Source organism: Petromyzon marinus, chromosome 60, assembly GCF_048934315.1.
Source record: "Petromyzon marinus isolate PM22_M1 ecotype Great Lakes invasive population chromosome 60, UKy_Petmar_22M1.pri1.0, whole genome shotgun sequence".
Lineage (NCBI taxonomy): Eukaryota > Metazoa > Chordata > Hyperoartia > Petromyzontiformes > Petromyzontidae > Petromyzon > Petromyzon marinus.
The window spans coordinates 7,340,716-7,359,462 of NC_133726.1; the positions used below are offsets into that span (position 1 = coordinate 7,340,716).

Here is an 18,747-nt window from a genome sequence, read left to right on the forward strand (position 1 = left end):
TTTTAAATAAAATAAATTAAATTACTTTTAACAAAAAATCTTCGGTGAGAGTTGCCAACCCCAGCGGTGCCTCGTGCGGTGATTCTTGCTTGACGAGCAAGGGATACAGGAAGCGCCGATTAATTTGGTCACATTTGCAAGCTAATTGCCGTCGAGAGCTCTTTCCCTGTGAGATTCTCATCGTTTGCAGGAAGTGGCCCGAGTTAAACTATTCCTATTTAACAAAAATTTTTACCAGGTAAGGTCCGCTGAGCTATATAGTTATTTTGTTCAGGAGCGACCTGGCTATCACAAATGATAGCCCGACGAAGTGGCTTATCGCGTGGACATTTATAGCAGCAAAACATACTCTCAACGCGTGTTGTGGACGGAAAAACCGGAGGCCCCGCAGAAAAATCAACGTGGCCACGGGGAGAACACGCAAATTCCAAATAAACAGCAGGCGTCAGGATCAGGATCGAAACCACGACCTCCTGCACACCAGGCGAGGTAGTTAACATCTCCTAGCCTCCGTGGCGCCCTATGTAGTCGCCCCGCCTGGGCTCCCGACAACCTATGCCACCCTCCCCCAATAGAGCCCCCCCCCACCTCACCCCTACCTCACCTCCCCTACCTCATCCCCCCACTACCCCCCCCCGCCCTCTTATTGCCACAGGTGGGGAGGGACAGAGCTGAGAGATTAACAATTGCCACTGTTAAAAGTTGACAATTGCCCCTTTAGGCCATTGTCAACTTTCCTTCCGTGACTGTTCTGGAAATTCCCACCGCTCCTCCTCCAGCTCACTCTTGTATTATTGTGTTGAACTTCGTTATGGGTTGCTGCTTCACAGCTTTGATGATAATAGACCCTATTGTTGGTTCGGTGTACTGTGGAAAAGTGACAATCCTACCACCCACTCACTCGCTTGCTCAACCACTCATCCACCCATCCACTCACTCACTCATAAACTCACTTATTCATTCACCCACCCACCCACCCACTCACTCTCCCACCTACTCATTCACTCGCATACTCACACACGAGGGTTGCCACCCAGGTGCAGTCCGGGCAATCGGCGCTACATCTGTTCGAGCGGCAGCTGGAATTGGTTTGTTAACGAGATCTGGTGTTGAACTTCATCTATTTACAACAACTCACGGCACAGTGCTGACTGAGAAGTGTGTCTGGGTTTCGTATCTCCGGTGTGAAATTTGGCGGGACCTCGTCTGGACAAGTTAAACAATGTGAAGGCATCTCAGGCTATAGGTGCAACTAGAGCTGATTTGCCGATTACCTAAATAATCGCCCCCGAGTATCCCAATCGTCTCCTTTTCCCGTGGCCGATTTTTCCGTCCCCTTCAAAAACGTTTCCACCCCCCGAAACAACAACAACAACAACCAACAAACAACCAACAAACAAACAATCAACAAACAAACACCGTCGCGACAATCCATTGTGACGAGCGAGAGATGTGCCGCCTCTGTCGGGACGCGGCAGCATGAACGACGCTCCGCTGCGTGGCCACGTGGGGGACGTGGGCAGCCGGACCACGATGCGCCTCTGCTACCCGGAGTCGGCGCACGTGCGGCGCGAGGACTTTGACCCCAGCGCGCTGCTCGCCTTCGTGCCCTTCAAGACGCGCGACCTCCAGTGGCTGCTCGGCGTTCTCAACCACCACCGCGTGGTGGGGAGTTGTTGCGGCGCTCGGTGGTGGTGACGGTGGTGGTGACTGTGACGGTGGTGGTGGTGGTGGTGGTGGTGATGGTGGTGGTGGTAGTGACGGTGATGATGATGGTGGAGTTGGTGATGGTGGTGGTGGTGACGGTGGTGGTGGTGGTGGTGACGGTGGTGGTGGTGGTGGTGGTGATGGTGGTGGTGGTAGTGGTGGTGGTGGTGACGGTGGTGGTATTGGTTGTGATGATGGTGACGGTGGTGTTTGTGATGGTGGTGGTGACAGTGGTGTTGGTGACGGTGGTGTTGGTGGTGATGATGGTGGTGATGGTGGTGGTGACGGCGGTGGTGATGGCGGTGGTGGTGGTGATGGCGGCGGTGGTGGTGGTGATGGTGGTGACGGTGGTAGTGGTGACGGTGGTGGTGACGGTGGTGACTGTGGTGGTGGTAACGGTAGATGATGGTGGTAATCAGAATCAGAATATTTATTTATACTGGAATCCGATTAGCTATGAAGCTCTTTTTCACAGATGTCCAGTAATCATGATGGTGATGGTATAGGATGATGGTAATCGTGGTGATCGTGGCGATGTATTTACGTATTTAAGGACAACAAACTAAACACAAAAAGAAATTAGTTTTCAATCAAGATGATTTAAAAGTGCATGGTGTTGTGGTTCTAAGGTGGTGGTGGTGGTGGCTGGGACTATTTTCCCCGGCCGCCTGGCTGCGCGGCTATTGTAGCCGATTCTAAAGACCGCCGAATGAGATGCCGTCGCACGCCCCGTCAAAAAAGTGGCGCCCGGCCGTGGCACCGGCCACCCACCGGACCTCCACGTGCGCCGTGCCAAAGGCTACACGGGGGACCTTTGTCGTTTGCCACCGCGCCCCGCCCCCTCCCCGCCCCTGTACCCCAGGGCCCACGGGGCTTCTGGAAGAAGGTACCTACGGAGCTGCAATTCCCTGCGAGCCGGATCCGGATCCTCAACCCGGCCTTCGTGAGGGAGGCCGCCACGGAGTTCCTCAACATCTCCTCGGACACCAAGTCGGGCAAGGTTTGTAGCCGGAGCGTTACGGTCCCGGGAACGCGGCTGCGCTGCCCTGCGCAGTCCGCCAGCTCCGTGAGCTGATTTCATCGCTCCATCTCCCACGGCGGATCTTCACCATCTCCGCTGCTTGGCAGCGACCCTTTAAGTCGTTCTTCACCTCCGATTAGCGCGGTGGGCTACGGACGGTGCGAAAGAAGTCCCACGTGCGTACGTACGTACCTACGCACTCACGTTCTTTCATCCCTTCCAGGCCATGGCGTGTCCCAGCCCAGGCGCCGCTAACTTTTGTTCTCGACGGGCTTGGGTGACGTCCCAACCTCGCGCGCTCGCGTGTTCTCCCAAACAAACGGGAAAATCACGGCGCTTTTGTTGAAGGCGAGGTCGTTACGGAATCGACGCACGCGTTCGTGGTTCTTTTTCTTCCCCCCGGTGTTGACATCTGCTGGCTCTCGCCGGCGCGTGGCTGCGCGCATGCTTGGTCGCAGGCGAAGAACCCCACGACGGGCGTGATCGCCATCACGCTGGCGCTGCACCTCTGCGACGAGGTGCACCTCGCCGGCTTCGGCTATGAAGTCAACTCCCCCGGCAGCCCCGTGCACTACTACGGCCAGGACACCATGTCCTCCATCATCAAGGTGCCACGCGCCGACGCGGCAGACGTTGGGATACTCGGATAGCCGCGCGGTAGGGACACGTGGCAGGAACGCGGGCACGGCTCGGGACGATTCTCCCACTGCTCTCCTTTGATAAGTTGGAGACCTCGAGCGATTTACACGGTTGCGTCAAATGCACCGGTAGTGAAGGTTCTCGTTTTCTTGCATCATTCTTGTTGGGAGCGATGTCCACGTGCTCGCGTCTGAGCGTGCACACACACTGGATTTCTGCTGTTGCATGCGAGACCCGCCCGGGCGAAGAGCCAGACGGACGAACTAAACTCCTGCACGAAGGCTCTCAACCCTTGTTGTGAAGCGTTAACACGTGGTCACCTCTGGACCTCCGATTAGCGCGGTTGGCTACGTACGGCGCGAAAAAAAGCTCAACGTACCTGCGCATCGGTGACCTTCGGTGACGTTCGAAATTGGAATCTCACCCCGAGAACCGTAATTGATTCACGCATTCTGCTCCTGCTTCCTCTCTGCACCCCCGTCCCGTCTCGCCCACCCGCCCCCCCCCGTGCGATTCTGCTTCCCAAAGTCCACCTACCACAACATCACCATCGAGCGGACATTCCTCAGGAAGCTGAAGGAGGGAGAAGCCATTGTGGACCTGACACAGCTGGCCGGCACATGACGCCCGCCCGCCCGCCCGCCCGCCCGCTCGCTCGCGCGAGGTAAGCAGGCGACGATCGGCCGGGCGGACAGACGGCAACTCATATGCCCAAGCCCGGCAGAAGTTGTGCAAGTTCGGCCTTCCGTGCCGGCGGATGCGAGGCCCCCAAAAAAAAAACTAAAACTCACGGCCGGCCGGCCGCCCCCATCCTTGACAGTGGCGGTTCCACTCGCCGCTCTCAGGAAAAGAGGGGTGGGCGACGGGTCCACGCCGACACGACCCAGCCGTTGAGCGCCTCCACCCCGAGATGCGCGAAGTGTTTCTCTACCGGCAAGGTGGCGGTGGCGGCAACCGCCGCTGCGTGGGTCCGCTCCGGGCAAGGCGGTGTGCGGCCGCGTGCCCCCCCCCCCACCCCCAGCTCACCGAGAAGAGTTTGGGGGGGTGGGCGGGGGGGTGCTCCGGGTCAGCGTCGCTCGACGCGGTTGCTCACGCCATGTCCTCCGGCCGCGCAGGCTTTCAGAAACCCGACGACACGGCAATCAGGGAACACGCCGCGCTCGCCCACGATTTCTTCGCCTGCTGTGCTTTTGAAAACACAAATTTTTTTGCCCGTCTTAAGATGAGTTTTTACTGTTTTATATTTATAAGAGATTTATATATATATAGCGCGGCAGGGTGGGGCAGTGTTTAACGCTCGTGTCTCACAGCAAAGAACCGCCTGCGTTCCATTCCCCACTCGGAGTTGGTTCGTCTGTTCTCTCCTCCCATGTTCTGCATGGGTTCACTCCAGGGCCTCGGGTTTCCCCCTTCCCATGGCTACAACGAAAACCACAGACAATGTAACCGATGCTGGTCAACACGTCCCAGTGTCAGAAAATGACCTGTAAATCACTCAATTGGGATTACACGTAGGTACATCGCCCCTGACTGCAAACACCTGACAGGACCCTCGTGAGGGCCAAGTGATGGCGAGATGGTATACAGGAGGTCGTGGGTGTGATCCCGACCCTGACGTCTGCTGTATATTTGGAGTGTGCGTGTCTCTGTCTCCCCGGGGTCGCGTGGGTTTTTCTCTGGGGTCCTCCGATTTTTCCCTCCACAGTTAGAATCGACGCGCGTTTTTGATGATTTGGCTGCTATGAATGTCTACATGAGGAGCCATTTCGTTGAGCTATCATTTGTGGCGAGGTCGCTTCTGAAAAAGGGCTTCTACATAGCTCAGTGGGCCTACTGGAATAAGAAATAGTGAATAAAAAAAAACTGAGTCTTGAGACCCAGTGAAACTTCGCTGGGTAAGCTAGACGCTTAATAATAACAAGTTTAAAAATATCCATTCTGTAGGGCCCTAGGCATTTAGAAACTAGTTGATGCTTATTAAAACACGTGTTTTTAAATTATGGCAGCCAAAAGATGTTGAATCAATGAGATGTCAAGACATAGGATGATAACTTATGTTAGGGTTATGGTTTAATCCATGGCACTATCTGAGACTGGGCCTTACCTCGTAGAATAAAAAATTGTAAAAAAAAAAGAGTCTTGAGACCCAGTGAAACTTTTCTGGGAAAACTAAACGCTTAATATTAACTAGTAAAAAAAGAAATACCCATTCTACAGGGCCCTTTGCATTTAGAAATGAGTTCATGCTGATTAAAAAACGTGTTTGTGTGTGTCTAAATATGGGCAGCCAAAACATGTTGAATCAATGAGATTTCAAGACGTAGGATCATAACTCATGTTAGGGTTATGGTTTGAACCATGCCACTATCTGAGTGTGCCTCTCCCACCCACGCACATCCATAGCCACGCCGAGCTTGAGCGCACTTGATGCTGTCACTAAGTCAAGCCCATCACCTCCCGTCCAGCGGCACATGAACTTTATGACGGGACCCCGGGGTCCCATAAGCCCCCGGCTCTCGCATAAGCATGATATTATAATGTAAACAAAAACTTTGCTCTTTTTCACCAATGGGTTTGAAGGATGGTGTTTCACCAATGGGTTTGAAAGATGGTGGCAGGTGTTGTCTTGTTAGACTACGCCTTTAAAACTGAAAACTACTTACCTGCAGTACCTCTATTTATATACACTATCGAACAAATTATTTACACCCCTCTGTCAATCATCGTGTTTCTCAGTGTGGATTTGTGAACACACTTTTTAATCAGTACATAAAATAGTACGCGTTTTCAATGCGCTGTTCATATTGTAACAAGCGTGTATACCAATGTTACTCTACAGAGTAGTGGGTCCCCGGCTCCTCTTATCCGCATTGATACGAGCGGTATGTGGGGACTACGGCTTAACTGCAAAACAAAAACCTATCTGCACAGATGCATAGTGACAAGAGAAGTATTATCAAACAGGAGGAATCAACGGTGCAATGCATCTCGTCTGTTAAATATCTGCAGGTACTAGGATTGTTCATCGATTGATCCTGGCTGCAGACATCGGTAGGTCACAAATAATAATGAAGATAAGAGAGCAGTTTCACTGTATTATTATTATGCATACCGTGATGACAAATAAAATGTTTAAGTCGTGTAGGCAGTTTGAGCAGCTTTGGATAAGCCTTGTTGTGATCCTGCCCATACCCGAGCATGGAGTGCATTCGCTTGTTCAGCTCCTGTGCGCATTAGTCCTCGCCGCTGCGCTTGGACGACACGACACCAGAACGATCGGCGCCAGGTGGGTCGTGGCGTTTCGATGCGCGGTGGGACGGAGTCGGCCAAAAAAAAAAATTAGATTTTGACTTCCGTTTATTCGGGGACCCCCGGGGTCCCGCCATAAGGTTCACACGTGGAAACCAGACGGTGAACACAATGTTTTGTATCGTTATTGCTACGTCCCCCCAACTATTGTCGCGTTTTTGTCGATTGAATCGAAGCGCTCATTATGATTGGAATATTTATTTAGGCTGGAGAAAGAATCCGATGAGCTATGAAGCTCTTTTTTCACCGATGTCCAGCATGGGCACGGGGGTCATGAAGTTACAACAGCAAACAAAAACACACCATAGGAGTTCAAAATAAGGAAAATGGTAAGCAAGTCACTAAATATGAAAATGTAAATTAAATACTTTCGTTACATAAGTACGATTTTATCAAGATTGGGCAAGGCAGCAAAAATAGCAAGGAAACATTCCCCAGACCACACCAAAATAACACCACACTGTAGCCTCTCAATAAAATGGCACATTAACATTGAACTATCGTGAACTACACAGGTAAGGATACACATAATTGTTGGGGCAATCAACTCATAGCGACGAGGGTCCCTGGCCAGGCCGCCACGATGGCTAGGAGATGTTAACTACCTCGCCTGGTATGCAGGAGGTCGTGGGTTCGATCCTGACCCTGACGCCTGCTGCTGTATATTTGGAGTTTGCGTGTCTCTCTCCCCGTGGCCAATGTGGATTTTTCTCCGGGTCCTTGGGTTATCCACGCCCCCCCACCCCTCCACATTTGGCTGCAATAAATTTCCCACGTGACGATAAGCCACTTCGTTGGACGTATCGATTTGCGGCAGTCAGGTCGCTTCTGAAAAAATGAGCCACGGAGCTCAGAGGGATTTACCTAGTGGGTAAAACAGAAAAAAACCCGGTGGCGACCCGCGCGTCGAGGTCGGGTTGGCGTCGTCGGTCGCCAAGAGAACAACGCGGGCCTTGTCAGGGAGGAGGGCAGAGAGATAGAGAGCGAGGCCGTGGCGGTGGCACCCGGGATCCCGGGTCGGGGCTCTAGACTGTGACGCGTTGTCTGGATTTACTTGAAACCAGGTGGGCTGATTGAGGCCACGCTCGTTGCTTTTCAGTCGAATGTAAAAGCTTAGCAAGACGCGGGCAACTTCTTTAACCTTTCTGACCCAAGCAGTGTTTGTGACGCTATCTCTGTAATTTTGTTGTACAGAAAAAAATAGTTTTTGTAAAGATTTAAAGAATAATATTAATAATAAACCGCTATATTTTACATATGTAAATTGGTGTTTTTTGGAATATGTGAGTGTTTTTTGTTCACCTGTCACACTAAACATCTGAACGTTGCGATTTGTGTGCATCGATTCTTTTATTTTTAACGGAAATTTGTACGTCTAAAGATAAAAATGTATATGTCAATAGGATTGGTTTATCGGCAAAATTATTGATGAATATTTTACTTGACCATACAGTCATTTAATGACACGTGCAAAGTTAATAAACGTTTGAAAAACACCGCTTGCATTTTTGTGATTTATTGTGTAACGGCATCATGAATCGCTCAAATGTCCCGTGTCCAAATGTCTGTCTGTGCGACAAACCCGGCGACCTGAGTTCGAGTCCCACTCACAAGCAACACCAGCGACCATGATCTGAACCGGCTGATCCTCAAATGAATACCTGGTGCGTCACTAGGGAGACAAAGGCGGCCGGGCGTGGTGCTGGCCACCCACCCCTCTTCGTGTTCTGTGCCGGCATTCATAGGTGCTCGCTCACAATATTCGCCCCAACAGTATGTTGAAGGCGATGCGGGGATTTTTTTTATCTTGGTGTGTGTGTGCTTAGGATGACATTGCAAATAAAAAAAACTTTTTATCAGATTTTTTTTTACGCAGAAAGCACATTACTCAAATATTTCCACTTAACAAGAAAACAAATAACGTACCTCATTACTAAATATTAAAACAAAAAAATCCCTTCAGAAAGTCCCAAATTGTTCGGCGTAGTCTTATTTCTGTTCAATCAGCATGAAGAATTTTAAATTACAATTGTGACTTCATTTAATTATGAACTCTTTATTTCATTTATATTGGCATTGTCCCAGTGTGGTCCTGCACTTTAAACTAACTACTGCGTTCTGGAATCGGCTTGTGAATTTCATTGGATTTTCATTTCCCTCTCTTTCATATAGTTGGGGTGGGGGGCTGTCATGAAAATTGATATACGGGGACTATCCCACGGACTGGATAAACATGGGGATCTGGAGAGAGATCGGGAGAAGTGGAGTGGGAAACACCTCGTGTGGAATGTGGGACACAATGACATCGGCGAGCGTGTTGCGATATTACGAACCGTAAATCAATATAAACTATTGTTCCTTGGAAATGGGCACCTTCCCCAAATTTTTTACTTTTGGGGCAAGAGTAATTATATCTTGCTGTTTTGGTTCTCGGTTTCAATGGTACGTGTGTACACGGGCGGTCATCAATTTTGGCCAGTAGGTGGCGGCTAGCGGACTCCCTTGAGTGACCTTGTTATTCAATGGGGCCACATGGCCTGCTCAGTGTAAACATTGCATAACATTGTTGCATTTTTAACAGCCACTTTACCTCAACAATAAATGTGGTGCCACTGATCTGAAGCGCTCTCGTATCTGCATTTCGAGCGGGAAACAGATGCATATTCTTTAAGTTCCTTGTTTCGTTTCCCCGTGTCGTTAAAGCCCTTCCCCATTTCTAACCGCGCCGTCTGTGTTCGTTATTAAAACAACACTTTCGGACTGCGCACAAACACTGTGGCATCTAGGCCACGTTTAAACGCAGACTGCCGCTCACTCTCCTGTCTGGTAAGTTTAACACGATGCACAGAAGTGTTCGGCTTGGTTTAATGTCACCGTTAGAGGGCAGTGCCAAACTAGATCCACCGGTGATCAGATGGCTTTTTTTCCACGTGAGGCACCTGAGTTACAAGGCGGAAGTCGGCATTGATGGCTACACCGTACTGACGACCCCTTGCAAGAATTAAACGACTATATTGTCATCTCATTGTCCCGCTGCTACTGCTATGGCCACAATATTTATTCTTTTGAGTGGGTGGTCTAGGCAAGGCTGTACGCATTACACTGTACCTAGAGGATGTCAACCCTCCCGGATTGGTCCGGGAGTCTTTAACGGAATTGGCATCGATCTCTCTCGGTGGCTATTCAAAACAATCCCGAAGGTTTTTGTTTTGTTTAATAGAGCGCGTTTAAAGAAAATACATTTTATTATTTTAACAAACAAATCTTCAGTGAGAGTTTTCAACCCTAACCGTACCACGTGCGGTGATTGTGTTGCTTTTCGAGCAAGGGATAAAGAAAGCGCCGATTAATTTGGTCGCAATTGCAAGCTAATTGCCGTCTCGAGCTCTCTCCCTGTGAGATTCTCATCGTTCCCAGGTTAGGCCCCACTGAGCTATATAGCTCTTTTTTTTTCCCCAGAAGCGACCTGGCTATCACAAATGATAGCCCAACGAAGTGGTTTATCATCACGTGGACATTTACAGCAGCCCAATACTCCAAATGCACGTTGATGCTAAATGTGGAGGTAACAACCGGAGGACCCGGAGAAAAATCAACGCGACCACGGGGAGAACATGTAAACTCCAAATATGTAGGCGTCAGGGTCGGGATCGAACCCACGACCTTCCTGTATACCCTGCGAGGTAGTTAACATCTTGCTACCGTGGGGCACCCGAATTTATTGCTGCTCGACGTGCACAAACATGCGGTGTCGGAACACAAATGGGGATCATCATTGATTTAAACTCCGCCACTCGTATACCAGCAGTGGCACACTCGCGCGCAAACCTCTACGGCATCACTTCACAACACCGGAGCAAAACAATTACCAAAATAAATAGAGCAGGCCACACGCATCTACTCCACTTATTCGTCTCTCCGCATGAAAATTAAATACAAAATAAATAAAAACATTTCTTACACAACCCATCAGCCGCACGGCGTTTGAGGAATCCGCAATTCCAGCAGCATTTGCTTCAAGACGAGCAAACTGTGGGCCAGTTTTGGCTTCCAGTGAGTGGACCAGCAGTCAGGCCCGCGTGAATAATTGATTGCCCTGTGTACCGCCGATCTCAGGACCCTCATTCATTGTGTTGCTTATAACAAAAAAATAACATATACTCGCACCGTACTGTGTTTATATATCCTAAACGCAGCACGTCTTAAGATACCACTAGGCGGCCTTGAAGACATCATGGTGTACGGCCGAACAGAATGTTTGGCTATTGTTGAGCCATTCATTGGTTTAGGGATAGCCTGTGAAGCTGTGCGTAATTACAGCGCCTGGCTGCAAAGCATTATTTAAATATATTGGATGTGTCAAGGGTTTTTCCCCTACCCCCACACCCATTCGCGGGGCATTAGGGAAAACAATGTGAACTTCCCGCTCCCATAGATGGTGACCGGTCTTGAGCCCACGCCCGGGGTTCACGTGGCGGGCCGTCTTGCTCACGAACTCGGCACGGCACGTTGCCCGCTCCGCTCAAGTGGGATGCAAGGGAGGGGATTTCTGTTGCTCGCTGCATGAGGTCACGGTCTGGAAATTTGAAATAACACACCCGCACACCACCTGAAATGGAAAACGCCGAATGGAAAGCCGTGAAGCGAGACTGACTGTCCTACCCTTTAGTTGTACATTTGGAGAGAGAGAGAGAAAAATATATCTCAAATGGTTGCTCAATCGCCGAATGTTTTGCGTTCGCAACTTGCCTATATTATGACGAGAGGCAAAATAATTCCCTGCTCAAATGTGCATCCAAGGTGGTATCAAGTAGCCGGGCAGACCGTACGCCTCCCTTCGCACATCTGTCACAAAGTAGTACTCATTTTAACAACCCCAGAGGGATGATGGGTCAACACCCAACAGGATTTGAATTCATAGTATTTTTGATGGTGAACCACTCACTCAACCTCTGAGCCACCTGGCCCATTGTATTAATTTATGCCGGTCAATTATTTACCCAGAAGGATTTTGTAACAGCTCAGGAAAGGCTGAGACTTCCTCCTCAGCTGGAGGTGGGATGTCATGACTCATTGTACTAAACGAAATTGAGGATATACAAACTCACAATGCACCATTCAGAGTGGGGACTGATAGATTATTTATTGGGTCTTTCGGTAAAGTCACGTAGATAGGTTGAACGAAAATAAAACAATTTTGTTATACACCAGTAGACTCTCGATTATCCACGTTAATGGCGGGGAGGGGGGTCGCGGGTAATTTAAAATCGCGGATAATCGAAAAATATAACCATTTAACGAATTATAACGATTAATAATAATTTTCGTTCAACCTATCTACGTGACTTCACCGAAAGACCCAAAGAATATGAATCCCTGCAGTCACGAAAACTTTAAGTCTAGATTGATAGATTCATTAACATCCGCATTTACAACAAAGTAAAAAGCCATAACAAGTTGCAAAACGCAACTAGAGTACTATGTTTGCAAATAAAACCATAATCGCGATCCATGATCAATCCACTGCTGGATGAAGGCCCTGCAAAAAAATGTAAAACAGTTCAAGTGAAGAGGACTTATCGAACAGAATCCGATTTATTTCTATACCCCATTATTCAGCTTTACAAAATGCACCGTGTTTCTTGTTTTGTGCTGACGATCCTATTGTGTAGAGGAAGGGCACTTCGCAATAACATCCGGTAAATCAGACATTGTGTAGTATGAGCCGCAGATGCTATTGGGGAGCAATTTTTATTAAAATAAAACGTATGCATTCCAAGAACAAAATGAGGGTACCCCTATGGGTTCCCCCTTGTCACCAGTGATAGCCAATGTTTTCATGGAGAAATTTGAATCAGAGGCCATCCAGACATCCACCCTTCGTCCTTCCCTGTGGAAGAGATATGTGGATGACACTTTTGTCATTTGGCCACATGGCCTCCCAGCTTTGAACCATTTCCTAGACCACATCAATTCCAGACACCCATCCATCAAATTCGCCATGGAATGTGGAGAAAGATGGCAAGCTGCCATTCTTGGATGTTCTGTTTGAGAGGAGGACTGATGGCTCTTTGGGACATTCTGTTTCCAGGAAGTCCACCCACACAGATTCCTACTTGAAGCCTGATTCCCACCACCACCCGGCTCAAAATAATTCTCTCATCAAAACATTATACCATAGGGCTCATTGCATTTCTGACCAACACCACCTGGCCAGTGAATTAAAATATGTACAGTACATCTGGCCCTCAAGATGAACGGATACTCTGACCGTACTATCCGCCAAGCTGTTTCTCCCACCATACAGAAACAACCACCTGATACTCCGATTAAAATCATAACACTGCCATACATAGCAGGCGTTCCCTAAAAGATTTCCAAAATTCTGAACAAACACAAGATCCAGGTCCGGTTGAATGCAGTACACAAAATCCGTGATCTGATCCCATCCGTAAAGGATGTCATTCCTGACTTACAGTACCCCGGTGTTTACAAATTGAGTTGTACCTGTGGTGACTGCTATATCGGGGAGACGAAACAACATATTTCTGACCGAATTCGCGAGCACAAATCAGATTTGAAACACGGCAGAACGAATTCGTCGGCCGTGGTTGATCATTGTCTCAACACAGCGGGTTCTCATGACATTGTTTTCTCCGATACCAAAGTACCATGCAAACCTCCTGGTTATTACCAAAGATTTGTCCATGAAGCCATCCAGATATGCAAACCTAGACACAACTTCAACCGAGAGGATGGTTTTTAATTGAGCAACCATTGGAAAGATGTCATCAACCAAGTCAAACTTTAGCTGCCTTATAATTGTACAGCCGTTTCCATTTCTACCAGTGGGTTGTACTCGCTCTCGTGCAGCGCACCATCGCTCCCCCCGAACCCCCTGCAGCATAACAAAAGGCGGCTTAACTTAGCCCTCCCCCCCCACCCACGTTCCTTCCTGGCTCCTCCCCCCCCCTTAACCTGTATATAATCTCGGGTGTCTCAGAGCTCTTCACTTGATACAGATATTTTGCTGTGACTGTTCCACCTGAAGACGGAAGCTTGTGTTGCCTCCGAAACGTCGTGATTTAATTGAGTTGTTTTCATTTATTTTATTTTACCTACGTCACTTTACCGAAAAAACCACAGAGTGTGAATCCTTGCAGTCACGAAAGCTTCAAATCTAGAATTGTTTTAATCTTATTCATTTAGGCTTAAGGGAAAATCCACGAGTTATTAATTGTCAAAATCTCTGGTGTGTGGTTATTCCACGCTGATAATCAAGAGTCTACCGTATATATTGAAATGTTCCGAGGCATCTTCCTTATGGTTACATGATTGGGAACGATGTTTTCGTGCGTTAACTGCTCTAACAAAATTCAACTATTGTGCTAAAAGTGACCCTTACTGGCCATAAATATCTTGTATCATGTGATGAGTCGTACGTTTGGTCAGCTGACAGAAAGAACATTCCGGGGGCAAAGGAAACAGATAACAAAACAAATGAATTCCCCCCCCCCCCCTACGTGTCACGGTCACACATCTCGAGTGTGGCAACACAAACACATGACTGTGACGTGCAGCAGCTGCAGCCACGTGGTTATCAACGATGTGTGGGGGGTGATCTCTTTAGGTGACGCCTCCTTCCTCTTTATGTGCAGCAGATCATCGATTATCTGGAAGCTTCAGAGGAGTAGAGCGTGCGGGATTTTTTTAAACAGGCCGAATAATCATTAAATTGTTATTTTAAATAGTAATTTTTGTTTGCATATTCTTGCATGAAATTCTGCTTTATATGTGTTGTGTATGTTTTTTTGTGTTTTCCATTTATTTATTATGTGAAATTGGCAAAAACGTACAATTAAGACCTAAACATCCGTCTCAGAGAAGCAATATAACGATAATAATAATGAGAGATTCTCAGAGCTGGAACTTAGGCAAATTAACTGCTGAGCCGAATGTACTTGTAATAATTTAAATGTATAAAGCCCCCTTATACAATCGTTCTCAGGGCGCTGTATTGTGATTGTGTTTTGTACAGTCCGTGCTGTGCAGAGTAATACCACAGACTCACTAAGAGTATTAATGTACTATATTTTATTTTTTGATTTAAAGCTTTCGTGACTGCAGTAATTCATATTCTTAGCTCTTTCGGTAAAAGTCACGTTGAAGGGAAACAAAATATATATAAAACAATAAAAATTCTCACGACGTTTCGACAATAACACAAACGGTCGTCATCAGGCGTGTTGGTTTGCATTAATTTATTTATTTTTAAACGGTGTATTTATTTATTTAAAAAACGTCAGCGCAACGCGCAGCGATTTGCCAGTTTATTTAGAAGGACTAGTCCATCTATGTTCTGAAAAGAGGAGGGGGGAGACGAAAAACATAGATGGACTAGTCCTTCTAAATAAACTGCCAAATCGCTGCGCGTGGCGCTGACGTTTTTTTAAAATACATAAATACACCGTTTAAATATAAATAAATTAATGCAAACCAACACACCTGATGACGACCGTTTGTGTTATGGTCGAAACGTCGTAAGAATTTTTATTGTTTTATATATAATGTTATTTTATTGTTTCCCTTCAACGTGACTTTACCGAAAGAGCTAAGAATACTATATTTTAATCATAATACAAACTCAACACATTCGTCAATAACACTGTGGCCTTAAAATGAAACAAAATATTTAAGAGGCAACATCTCAGATCTATTTACCTTTGTAACACACGTGTGTGTGTGTCGTGCTATAGGTCGTGCCATTTTATGCAATAAAATACTGAGATGTGGCAATAACTAATTAGACCAACCCGGTATTTGTGTTTAAAGAAACACCAACATTTGCCTCACACTACAAATGCCGGTGGCACTTTATTAAACATCCATCCCGTGGACCTGACAGGTACGGGGGCAGGCAGACAACCTTAAAAACAATCTCAGAAATGTGAACACCTCGTGAAAATTTCAGTTTACACCATGTGCAAATACTGCCACTGGGTGTGTATGGAGGTGAGTTTTTCGTGGTATTTTGTTTAAACAATTGCTGAGCAAAGGCACAAAGTGGTAAAACGTCAAACGGCCAGTTACAAACAGCACCATAAAAGTTGTAAAAGAGTTAACGAAGTCTCTTGAAATTAACAAGATTAATGATGATTATTATTAGTATCAAGAGTCCGGTTGGGTGGGCGAGTGGACGGGTGGGCGAGTGGTTGGGTGGGCGAGTGGATGGGTGGGCGAGTGGTTGGGTGGACGAGTGGATGGGTGGGCGAGTGGTTGGGTGGGCGAGTGGATGGGTGGGTGGGCGAGTGGTTGGGTGGGCGAGTGGTTGGGTGGGCGAGTGGATGGGTGGGCGAGTGGATGGGTGGGCGAGTGGTTGGGTGGGCGAGTGGTTGGGTGGGCGAGTGGTTGGGTGGGCGAGTGGTTGGGTGGGCGAGTGGTTGGGTGGGCGAGTGGTTGGGTGGGCGAGTGGATGGGTGGGCGAGTGGATGGGTGGGCGAGTGGATGGGTGGGCGAGTGGATGGGTGGGCGAGTGGTTGGGTGGGCGAGTGGATGGGTGGGCGAGTGGATGGGTGGGCGAGTGGTCGGGTGGGCGAGTGGTCGGGTGGGCGAGTGGATGGGTGGGCGAGTGGATGGGTGGGCGAGTGGTTGGGTGGGCGAGTGGACGGGTGGGCGAGTGGACGGGTGGGCGAGTGGTTGGGTGGGCTAGTGGATGGGTGGGCGAGTGCATGGGTGGGCGAGTGGTTGGGTGGGCGAGTGGTTGGGTGGGCGAGTGGTTGGGTGGGCGAGTGGATGGGTGGGCGAGTGGTTGGGTGGGCGAGTGGATGGGTGGGCGAGTGGACGGGTGCGCGAGTGGATGGGTGGGCGAGTGCATGGGTGGGCGAGTGGTTGGGTGGGCGAGTGGTTGGGTGGGCGAGTGGATGGGTGGGCGAGTGGTTGGGTGGGCGAGTGGATGGGTGGGCGAGTGGACGGGTGCGCGAGTGGTTGGGTGGACGAGTGGATGGGTGGGCGAGTGGTTGGGTGGGCGAGTGGATGGGTGGGCGAGTGGTTGGGTGGGCGAGTGGATGGGTGGGTGAGTGGTTGGGTGGGCGAGTGGATGGGTGGGCGAGTGGATGGGTGGGCGAGTGCATGGGTGGGCGAGTGGTTGGGTGGGCGAGTGGATGGGCGAGTGGTTGGGTGGGCGAGTGGATGGGTGGGCGAGTGGATGGGTGGGCGAGTGGATGGGTGGGCGAGTGGATGGGTGGGCGAGTGGTTGGGTGGGCGAGTGGATGGGTGGGCGAGTGGACGGGTGGGCGAGTGGTTGGGTGGGCGAGTGGATGGGTGGGCGAGTGGACGGGTGGGCGAGTGGTTGGGTGGGCGAGTGCATGGGTGGGCGAGTGGACGGGTGGACGAGTGGACGGGTGGGCGAGTGGATGGGTGGGCGAGTGGATGGGTGGGCGAGTGCATGGGTGGGCGAGTGCATGGGTGGGCGAGTGGTTAGGTGGGCGAGTGGATGGGTGGGCGAGTGGTTGGGTGGGCGAGTGGTTGGGTGGGCGAGTGGATGGATGGGCGAGTGGTTGGGTGGGCGAGTGGTTGGGTGGGCGAGTGGATGGGTGGGCGAGTGGATGGGTGGGCGAGTGGTTGGGTGGGCGAGTGGTTGGGTGGGCGAGTGGACGGGTGGGCGAGTGGACGGGTGGGCGAGTGGTTGGGTGGGCGAGTGGTTGGGTGGGCGAGTGGACGGGTGCGCGAGTGGATGGGTGGGCGAGTGGTTGGGTGGGCGAGTGGATGGGTGGGCGAGTGGTTGGGTGGGCGAGTGGTTGGGTGGGCGAGTGGTTGGGTGGGCGAGTGGTTGGGTGGGCGAGTGGTTGGGTGGGCGAGTGGATGGGTGGGCGAGTGGATGGGTGGGCGAGTGGTTGGGTGGGCGAGTGGTTCGGTGGGCGAGTGGATGGGTGGGCGAGTGGATGGGTGGGCGAGTGGTTGGGTGGGCGAGTGGTCGGGTGGGCGAGTGGACGGGTGCGCGAGTGGACGGGTGGGCGAGTGGATGGGTGGGCGAGTGGTTGGGTGGGCGAGTGGACGGGTGGGCGAGTGGACGGGTGGGCGAGTGGTTGGGTGGGCTAGTGGATGGGTGGGCGAGTGCATGGGTGGGCGAGTGGTTGGGTGGGCGAGTGGTTGGGTGGGCGAGTGGTTGGGTGGGCGAGTGGATGGGTGGGCGAGTGGTTGGGTGGGCGAGTGGATGGGTGGGCGAGTGGACGGGTGCGCGAGTGGATGGGTGGACGAGTGGATGGGTGGGCGAGTGGTTGGGTGGGCGAGTGGATGGGTGGGCGAGTGGTTGGGTGGGCGAGTGGATGGGTGGGCGAGTGCATGGGTGGGCGAGTGGTTGGGTGGGCGAGTGGATGGGCGAGTGGTTGGGTGGGCGAGTGGATGGGTGGGCGAGTGGATGGGTGGGCGAGTGGATGGGTGGGCGAGTGGATGGGTGGGCGAGTGGTTGGGTGGGCGAGTGGATGGGTGGGCGAGTGGACGGGTGGGCGAGTGGTTGGGTGGGCGAGTGGATGGGTGGGCGAGTGGACGGGTGGGCGAGTGGTTGGGTGGGCGAGTGCATGGGTGGGCGAGTGGACGGGTGGACGAGTGGACGGGTGGGCGAGTGGATGGGTGGGCGAGTGGATGGGTGGGCGAGTGCATGGGTGAGCGAGTGCATGGGTGGGCGAGTGGTTAGGTGGGCGAGTGGATGGGTGGGCGAGTGGTTGGGTGGGCGAGTGGTTGGGTGGGCGAGTGGATGGATGGGCGAGTGGTTGGGTGGGCGAGTGGTTGGGTGGGCGAGTGGATGGGTGGGCGAGTGGATGGGTGGGCGAGTGGTTGGGTGGGCGAGTGGTTGGGTGGGCGAGTGGACGGGTGGGCGAGTGGACGGGTGGGCGAGTGGTTGGGTGGGCGAGTGGTTGGGTGGGCGAGTGGTTGGGTGGGCGAGTGGACGGGTGCGCGAGTGGATGGGTGGGCGAGTGGTTGGGTGGGCGAGTGGATGGGTGGGCGAGTGCATGGGTGGGCGAGTGGTTGGGTGGGCGAGTGGATGGGTGGGCGAGTGGATGGGTGGGCGAGTG

At 50.8% G+C, this 18,747-nt stretch overlaps 1 protein-coding gene across 6 annotated transcripts in view; it reads left to right on the forward strand.

Annotated features, from left to right (window-relative positions):
- Positions 1-8,172, forward strand: part of LOC116955625 (type 2 lactosamine alpha-2,3-sialyltransferase-like) — a 91,017-nt gene extending 82,845 nt beyond the window's left edge. For 5 of the 6 annotated variants that reach the window (XM_032976811.2, XM_032976810.2, XM_032976812.2 and 2 more), the window contains 4 exons: positions 1,479-1,665; positions 2,570-2,707; positions 3,187-3,336; positions 3,896-8,172. In XM_032976811.2, coding sequence (XP_032832702.1) covers positions 1,479-1,665; positions 2,570-2,707; positions 3,187-3,336; positions 3,896-3,991 — 571 coding nt within the window. In that variant the 3' untranslated portion in view covers positions 3,992-8,172. Of the gene's footprint in view, positions 1-1,478; positions 1,666-2,569; positions 3,337-3,895 lie in introns of those variants that run through there. The other variant, XM_076053324.1, reaches the window with a different exon arrangement.
- The last annotated feature ends 10,575 nt before the right edge of the window (positions 8,173-18,747 follow it).